Genomic DNA, 10,413 nt, shown 5'->3' on the forward strand with positions numbered 1-10,413 from the left:
AAAATCCACACTAGCTATTAGTGAATGGTACCTAGATATACTACTGTAATGAAATAAAAGCAATATAAATACATCTTTTTTATGCCATAGCGGGCAACTGAGCTGGTGTTTCGCTTGATGGTAACCGATCACTACTAGCCATGAACATTTGCAGAGGTCAGTTTAGGGAAAGGATTGACGATAAGAATACAGGAATGGACTGGGAAGGGCGAAAAGGGATACAGAAAACCGGCTTCATCGCTCACCGAACTCAACTCGGTAGCATGCTACTTCCCGCCGATACCTTAAACTTTACTTCTACCAAATTCTCAAGGTCTTTTTTTTATGTCATAACAACAACATAGGTGGTTCGCCTGATGGTAAACGATCACCACCGCCCATGAACATTCGCAGAAGCGCAGACCTCTGAGAATGCGCTGCCCGCTTTTAAGGGATAAGGGATAAGGAAAGGATTGATGTCAGGAAAGAAGGAATGGACTGGGAAGGGCAAGCAAATAGGCCTCCGGCTCCCCCACTCACCGTGCGAAACACAATAGCAAGCTATTATTTCACGCCGATTTTCTGTGGGGGTGTGTTCCCCGGTGCGAGCTGGCCCAATTCGTGCCGAAGCATGCTCGACTCTCACAATAAAAATGTCTAGAGCCCTAATCACGTCAGATTAGCGTTACGAAACTCGACATTGACAGTTTAATTAATAAATACAATTAGACCAGTCTCGCAACACTTTGTGACAGTTCTGACACGTATGGCCACTGTATCGGTCCACGGTTTTTATCAAAAAGGTCAGTGCTATCGCGTTGTATGTGGCGACGTTTGAATGTAAATAGTATTGGTTTGGGATGTGCTTGAAAATATCACATACTAGCTGCGCCCCGCGATTTCACCGGCGTAAGTTCGTATTAGGAATATCGGGGTAAAAAGTTGCCTTTGTATTATTCCAGGTGGCCAGCTAACTACGTACCATATTTCATTTTAAACGGTTCAGTAGGTTTTGCGTGAAGGAGTAAATAACATCCTTACAAACTGTCGCATTTATAATATTAGTAGGATATAGTAGGATAGTAGGATAGTAGGATTGTCCGCTTTTCGACCGACTTCAAAAACGAGACGGTTATCTATTCCATGTCTTTATAGACTTTGTTACTTTAGAATTTTTGACTGCGTGAACCTATTTCTATGATTATTTTTTATTTGATCTGTGCTTCCCGTTTGGTCGCATAAATAAATTTGGTCAAGTTCTGAGATAATGGAATAAACATTGCTTTAAGACATCACTGAAATTCCTCCAGTTTGAAACTTGACCGTATGCAGATATGTCACGTAAAAACTACTAAGCCGATTTTGGGTGAAATTTTATGGGCACCGAATAATCACATCATTAGGTAATATAATTAAGTATTTAATCAACACGATATACTCAATACAAAGTTAGCGCATAAAATTATAGCTTTTTAATATACACAAACGTATATTAAAATAACAATGCACTGACGAAAACATACATTCACTTGATTATCAAGCGTATGTGAATTGAGGGCAATAAAAATCGATATATTTACTGATAAGCTGATAAGCTAACCACTTGACGACTCACTCCGGAACCATTTCACTTTATCATCGTAAGCATAGTTTGAAACGCATTATATTAAAATAAAAACGTATTTACGTATACGCTAATTATCTGGAATCACGGAAAGTTGTGTTTTTTAGGAATCCCAACTAATTTTCCAAATTAAAAATACTGTAAAGCATTCCACTCTTAACTAGGGAAAATGTCGTTAACATCGGTCCAGACGTTTCGAAAATTAACGGGAAAACAAAAAAATGCTTCTTTGCTATATCCTATCCTACTTCCTGCTAATATTATAAATGCGAAAGTTTGTAAGAAAGTGTGTGTGTTTGTTCCTTTTTCACGCAAAAACTACTGAACCGATTGCATTTAAATTTGGTACGTATACAGCTGGACAACTGGAATAACATATATAGGCAAATTTTTATCCCGATATTCCTACGGGATACTGACTTATGCAGGTGAAACCGCGGGGCGCAGCCAGTACTTCATACTAGGTTAAAACAATATTATAATGTTAACAAATAAACAGGATTTGTCATTGCAAGGATTTAAAATTTAACAAATAATATATTTAATAATATAATTCTAGCTTCTTATCTTTTAACGTCATTAAATGACTATTTATAATTTTAAATTCCTGCTAAATAAGCGTATGGATATTACATATTACAATGCATTTATTTTCCTTACTTTGACGCATATTGTTACGCAGTTGGTATATTTATTACTCGATGTAATAAAGGTCTTTATAATATTCTAAGAAGAGATATTTTGGAGGTTACGTACTCGTTACATTATTTACTGAGAAAATATTTCGGCCGTCCTCACATTGGCTTATATATATAGTTGACATCATTTATTACTGATATAACTAAAATATATGCAATTTCGAAATGCATTGTAAATTTATTATAAATTTGAAGGTTCAGAATGAATGCGAAATATTAAGAATATAATATAAAAAATATGCTTGAATTGAGAACATTCGTGGTTTAAATTATTTTAGTACTTTTCTAAAAAAATTTCAATACTATTTCTTTACTAAATTGAAAACATATTTATATTGTGTTAAAATCGTGTTTTAAGTAAGCGATTAAGAAATAGGACTTACCCTGCACAAAGCGACGCCAGTGTCCAATCTATCAAGAAAGTTATCAGCGTTGATCCGTAATTCAGGGTACAAGACTGTCAGCCATTCAGCTAAGTCCTCTTTCATAGCATACAAGTACTCCTCAGAGGACTTGAAGGGCCGAAAAGGCCTGGTCTCCAGAAGGACCGCGCCGGCGCTCGCCATTTCGATGTTTTGTTTCACTGCTTGGACATTACGGGTTCTGGAACAATGGAGGTCGATTTAAATTTCGAATCTCTTTGTTTTGATATATTGTTTGACATTTGACGCCATCTTGTGGCTAAAAGACAGCTGACAAAACTGTTAGTTGATTGTAATGGTTTTTAATATTGTATTGCTGATTATTTATTTTTATTGCTATAGCGTTGAAATAAAATATCAAATAAGTGAATTTTTTTATTTTTATTTATTTTATTACTCTTTAACAAAAATTATACAGGAAACTTAAAAAAAATAATAATTTAACTTGCTATCCAAAAATCCCAATTTAACGCAATTGAATTCGCGGGTATTGGTAGATACTAAAAAGTAAGTTTACGAAACCACATCTAATGGGCAGTGAATTGGCAATTATCGCGGGAATCTCGGCTTTTTGCGAGTCTAGACAGCCCGTTCCTGGTATCCCTAGATGAACGATCCGCCAAGGACTTTTGTTCATTTCTTACGATTTAAAGAAATCCATGGAACGATTTTTTTATTCGCGAACTTGCTGACGCCAGAAGATAATTTTTAAATGATTTTCGTTAACTTTAATAACAAATACCTTGTTATTCTTATGTACTTATTTATATAGTATCATAAGAATAACAAGTACTGTATATTTTATTTATATACAGCATTTCTTGAGTTACCTATAACTTCTGTTGTTGTTGTGTTGATGTTTCTATTATTATTAACTAGAGCTTTGTTTATAGCGATTTATAATACACTTATATGAACATATTTGACATTTTAATATGGATTGTAATTAAATACGAACAGTATAATAGCTAAGGAATCTGTGTTTATAATTTTTATCTATTTATAAGTGCGTTTTATAAATAACAATAAAATATCAACATTTTATAGAACTCTGCGTCATGTATTTACCTATGCTATGTTTGTTTTCGTAATGAGACACGAATGTCGTTAACTTTTTGTTTGTTTGTCTATGCTTCCTCATGTAAAAACTTCTTAGTCTTACAATATTACATTTTCGTAATATGTGGTAGGTGAGGTATTGTAGAAAACTTCACAGATGCAAAATATATTGTGATATTAAAAAATAATTTACTTGAATATACATTCAACTATATAACACTCACGGAACGGTCTCACAACAAAAAAATGTCAGGACACAGAAGGACTAGGACCTACGTTCATAAACAAAATCGATCAGTCATACAGCTGATGTATATCATCTGCCCCATACCTCACTAGGGGACACGAAACTTCACTTAGATAATCTTCTTATATATAAAAACCAATTGCTGTTCGTTAGTCTCGCTAAAACACAAGAATGGCTGGTCTGATTTTTATACACGTTTTGGTGTATTCTGAATAGTCCATGGAAGGTTTAAAAGGTAAGAACAATACGGAGGCGGGCAAAGCCGCGAGCGGGAAGCTAGTATTAAATAAATAATGTATAGAATCAATCGAATTACGTTATGGGTCAATTAAATGGTTCACCCATACGCACTCCGAAATAATTACACGATGATTGAAGCGTTAAATCTGTCAAAACGTTATTCAGACCAATTGGGATGTTGTAGCCAGCGGACCTTGGACTCGTTATGTAATTAAATAATCAAGATAAATGTTATAAATTGTGGAATTTGTATGAAATTGACTTTATTAAACGTAATTGGTATGCGGTCATCCTTTTCCTTTTTTTTATATAAAATCATTACACTTTTTTTGAATGAATGTTTTCGCATGAAATTTGGATGTTTTATCCTGTTTTGAGATATGTTCCTGTTTCGATATTTATTGTGAAATATCATCATTATTATAAAAAAATAAACCCATGTATTTAAAATTTTCTATTATCTATGTATTCTAGTCCATTACATTGTGGCCATATTTGACTCAATAGTTTTACTTGTTCTATTAACCTGCCACGGAGTAAGCAGAGATTTTTTTCAAATTGAGGTTACGATGATTATGTTTACTAGTATTTTCGGATACGCTCACCACATAAACAAAATGCAAATAAATATACAAAAATAATCAACGATTTACATCAAAACATTGCACTGCAGGTCATCGCCCGTCACGCGCGTACGCATCCGTGACCAATATCAGCGATCGCGATGGATTCTCATAAATTACCCGTAAAACTGTGTCCGAACAATTATATCGATGTTACACTTGGTTCCGCTTTATAGGAACTACGTAATGGGTTTTCAATTTAATCTACAAAATCGCTAGTGTTTGGCGAGCTTAACCTGCACGCGAGCGAATCCGCAGACGGCAGTATAGTCACTGAATAATGTGGTATAATTAAAGAACGTAGGTAACATTATACAGATAATTTATTCCCAGTGACATCAACAAAAACCCAAAATGGCCGACCCAACGCGTGAAATGTCATTACGACAATAGTTTATTTTATGAGATTGTATCTATCAATCGAATCCGTCAACAATACGAAATAATTAAAATAGTTTTTAATATCACATATCAGTTAATGTACACTTCTTTGCGTGATATATTTCCTTAGTAAATTAGGAGTATTACAATTAGTTTTTTCTAAGGTCTTTTCTATTATATAACATTTCCGTTCCATGTCATTACTCATTTCAATTAATATGTATTGTTTTAAACTTTATCTTTTGAATTAAAAATGTAACTGACATTACACTTTTGTAATCAAATAATTATTTTATAACAATCTATAACCATTTATACCTACTTCAGCAATACTAGTGTATTTTTCTTTCACCTTATAAACTAAATCTGATATTTCAGCCGTCGTTCACGTAACAAGTGATGCTCCATCTAATGAGTATTTAATCGAAATTAATCACATAACAACCGGTAGATAATCGATTAATCATTAATGCTCTTCAACACGCACTAAACCGATTACATACAAGGAAATATTTGCATTAAATTCATTATATTTCATGGTAGAAAAATTGGATCAATGAAAGTCGATTATATGACGATCACGCTTGATTACAGCTTCAAACCAAGCATTACAAATTATATTTCACGACCAGAAGAATCTTTTAATTAGATATTGGAGAATACTGAGATCCTTGGATTCGACCTTGAGTCTTAAATAAGGCTCATCATACTTAGAAAATCAAATAACGAAAGATACATTTTGCCATGGTCAATTAAAACATATTTACATTCATCGAATCATGTAATTGTAATTGGTTATTTGAGTTTTATGGTATTTAATCCCACATGTTATATTTATCATAACGCTGCTTAATAGAATAATTCAGTTTTCCCGCCTTCATTTTCGGCGGGAAACCCTCTCAGCTCGTTCGAAATGACAGCTATGACGTCACAACATGGCGGACGCCCGTGTCAAACTTCCGCTTGAAACGTAAAATGTTTCGATTTAGATGTCAATTGTTATAAAATAGTTTTATGTAACCATAATGATTAGATATTTTCCATAACACAAAATCGATGATTGAGTCATGAAAATATATATTATACTATCTTCCCGCGGCTTCGCGCGCCTCCGTATTGTTCTTACCTTTTAAACCTTCCCTGGACTATTCAGAATGCACCAATACCATGATTATAAAAATCAGACCAGCCAGTCTCGAGTTTTAACGTACTATAGTAATCCTACTACTATTATAAAGGCGAAAGTTTGTAAGTATGGATGTATGGATGTTTGTTACTCTTTCACGCAAAAACTACTGAACCGATTGCAATGAAATTTGGTACATAGACAGCTGGACAACTGGAATAACATATAGTCAACTTTTTATCCCGATTTTCCTACGGGATACGGACTTACGCGGGTGAAACCGCGGGGCGCAGCTAGTACAATATACAAATACGGCTATAATTTTTTTAATTCGATTGTAATTTTTTTTTTCTCTCGATAACTCCGTGAGTTTTGAACAGACTAACAGGATTATGTTTGTTTGATTAAATTTTCTTGTCATTTGGTTTCATTTTAGAATCTAGATTAGTACGTCGGTAATCTTTGTAGAAAAGATTAATTATAATCACTACATTCAAATCAACATTTAATATCAATATGTACCATTATATTTACTTATTTCTCATTATTTTATCTAACTCCAAATTATAATTTAAGGAAAAATGCATCAATAAAAACATTCGACGCGACCTTCCATACGATTCCGAATAATTCGCAGCCGATAAATTATATTTAAAACACGGTCATGGATTAATAACGAAATATTCGCAGTTGACCAATAGTTCAAGTCGGAATAAATTTCTAAATTAATTTTCAAATGATTTTTAATTTTGGTCATTTGAATGCATATTAACAAGACAAGGTCGGAAGTTCAATAGATACGATTATATCTCAGTTATCGTTTAAAAATATATACAGCTAGCTGTGCCCCGCAGTTTCCCCCACGTCGTACATTATTTTATATATAGTATATAGATAACAATCCGCCATCCATTGACCGCCTCCTTGGTACAGTGGTTAACGCGTGAGCGTAGAACCGAGGGGTCCTGGGTTCGATTCCCGGTGGGGACGCACAAAAAAAAAAAATGTCTCGGTCTGGCAGGACACAGAAGGCTGATCACCTACTTGTTCCTAAAGAAAATCGATCAGTGAAACGGATGTACATCATCTGCCCCATACCCCACTAGGGGACACGGGACTTCACACATATAGATAACAATGATATAATTTTTCTAATCGGACCACTTGTTACTCAGCTTAACAGGTGCTAACAAACTCTTAAATTTTATATTAATACTAGCTGCGCCCCGCGGTTTCACCCGCGTAAGTCCGTATCCTATAGGAATATCGAGATAAAAAGTTGCCCATATGTTATTCCAGTTGTTCAGCTATCTACGTACCAAATTTCATTGCAATCGGTTCAGTAGTTTTTGCGTGAAAGAGCAACAAATACACACACATCCTTACAAACTTTCGCATTTACACTACTCAATAAATGCTTGTTACCTTTTGCCCGGGTTGCCTGGAAGAGATCACTTCTGAGTGATAAGGCCGCCCAACAAATTGTACTCTTCTTCTTTTTAATGGTTATTAATATATGTATATATTTTTAAGTTTATTGTACAATTTTTGTTAAAGAGTAATAAATAAATTTATAATATTAGTAGGAAGTAGGATAGGAAAGTAGGATACATATATTAAGTATATTATGAGACGTAATATTTAGATTAATTGTTTAGTAATGACCGCAAGTGGTAGTAAGAACGTATTTATAAATTCATACTGTAATATTTTCATTTATAATTGAGCATAGTTTTCATTAAAATTAACTTAACACAAACACGTTTACTCACGTCTCAAATAAACAATATTCACTGCCCTATCGCGGTAGAATACTAAATAAATCACTCAAATAATAACCTCTTAAGAAGTCACTAAACCAGTGTGAAGTTAACACAAACAATGACAAAACTATTTAAACCCGCATAAACCTCGCTTATTTATATATTAAGAGTATTAATAATTGTTATTTTTGACTCTCCAATGCGCAATACACAGATGACGTCATAAAGCGAGCCCTATAGGGTTTAGCAAGGGCTACGGAGAAACAATCGTAAGAAAATATTGCCTCATTGTTTAAAGAAATTCGCATCGAGATTCTGAATAAGTGTGACGAATTCTATTAAGTTTTGTCACAATTGAATAATACGTTATTTTCAGGGCTACAGAATCGCGCCTTATTTGGTAGTAAGAACGTATTTATAAATTCATTAAAAATATTTCGACCGCCTCCTTGGTACAGTGGTTAGCGCGTGAGATTAGAACCGAGGGGCCCTGGGTTCGATTCGCGGTGGGGACGCAAAAAAAAAGTCTCGGTCTGGCAGGACACAGAAGGCTGATCACCTACTTGTCCATAAATAAAATCGATCAGTGAAACAGATGTACATCATCTGCCCCATACGGACTTCAGTTTTTTATAAATTCATACTGTAATATTTATTTATTCAATCAACTGAGCTTCTTTCAATCTTTCATTGAAGTTTTTAAGCATTTTTATAGAGATTCAGTAGAACACTGAGTGTGTGTGTGTAACAAATAAATCTTCTTTATTGATAGAATAACTTGGCTTTAGAATTCTTCTGGTTCATTTGACTTGATTTGATTTGATTAATATGTGTATTAGACGTATAAGTATATCAAATTCAGATATTACCACATAGAAGAGTGCACGTCCTAACTACATCGTTCTTATATTATAACAAACAGACATGAAAATTAAATTTTCGTAGACCTGGGTTTCAATATGTTGGTATACTTAATTCTTAATTATTATTTTTCCTCCAGACGACCCAATACAAGGGCTTTACGTTCGTAACAGAGCTGATCACAAATTATATATTATAAATAAACTACTAGTTCCGGGCCCGGGCTTCATCCGTGGTACATGTATAGCCTATGTCACTCAGTGAAGTATTTAAATCGTTCCAGCAGTTTTTGCGTAAAAACGTTACAAACATACAAAAGTTTCCTATTTATAATATCAGTGTAGATGAGCACTGTATATTATAAGAATTAAGAATATATAATTTTTTGGTACTGCTTAGACGAGGCGTTACAGGGCCCCGTGTGGCCGTAACAGTTGAACTCTTTAGTAGGTGCAAAGGAAGCAACTACGACACAGTTGCAGAAACAAAGCCGCGGAATCCGTCGCTTGCGCAACGCAGTGACTTCCGTCAAAGAGTACCGTCATCAAAAACAATTTTTCTTTTCTTATTTTTAAAAATTTCTCAGTATACATTATCGTTATCGACCAATTAAATGAAATATTGTTAAAACGCGATATTTCGTGATCGTGTCTTAACTAAAAAAATAATGGCAAGGAATCAGAACGTCTCGTTAAAATTAAAATATCAGTTGAAAATAAGAGTAAACATCTAATTTTTAGTTTTATAGCATTGAAATGCTTTTATAAATGAGAAATTTTTTGAAAGAATAGAAAAAAATTCGATCACGGGGCGGGATTCGAACCTGCGTTTCTTGCCTAACCGAAGCAACGCCTAGCCTCTCGGCCACCCCTATTCTATTCTTTCAAAAAATTTCTCAAGCGTAAACATAGTTTTGTATATAACAGCTCCGTCATTTATCATTACATAATTAATCTATTTGGACTTACAATGTTACATTTTTTTTACTATAACATAAGATTAATTACATATAATAAAACATGCATTTGTATAAATATTGCGTGAAAATTTCGCACGCATGAAATGTTTTTCATTGGAATATAAATAAGATTGTTTTTGCGAACGGTACCGGTGAGTAGGCCAGTTCGATCACTATAGAGACCGCTGTCGCAGTTACGCACAGGGCTACCAACTTTACTGCCTTAAAAAATTGCCAGATAAAAAATTTATTATAATTAAATATTGTGTTTAGTATGTGTACATCATTTTATTGCCCGCAGCTTCGCCCGTGGTCCATATTTACATGGTACAATATCATCCCCTATTTTACCCCTTAGGCAGCGTTCCCACTACGCCGGACCGGTAGATCTGCCGAAAAACGGACGCCGGACAGAGTGTTCACATTAGATCG

At 34.3% G+C, this 10,413-nt stretch overlaps 1 protein-coding gene across 2 annotated transcripts in view; it reads right to left on the bottom strand.

The window, feature by feature from the left end:
• Positions 1-10,413, bottom strand: part of LOC119835829 (GAS2-like protein pickled eggs) — a 120,269-nt gene that overhangs the window by 48,283 nt on the left and 61,573 nt on the right. For both annotated transcript variants that reach the window (XM_038360865.1, XM_038360854.1), the window contains exon 2: positions 2,685-2,904. In XM_038360865.1, coding sequence (XP_038216793.1) covers positions 2,685-2,867 — 183 coding nt within the window. In that variant the 5' untranslated portion in view covers positions 2,868-2,904. The remainder of the gene's footprint in view (positions 1-2,684; positions 2,905-10,413) is intronic.

The sequence above is a fragment of the Zerene cesonia genome, chromosome 2 (genome assembly GCF_012273895.1).
Source record: "Zerene cesonia ecotype Mississippi chromosome 2, Zerene_cesonia_1.1, whole genome shotgun sequence".
Taxonomy (NCBI): Eukaryota; Metazoa; Arthropoda; class Insecta; order Lepidoptera; family Pieridae; genus Zerene; species Zerene cesonia.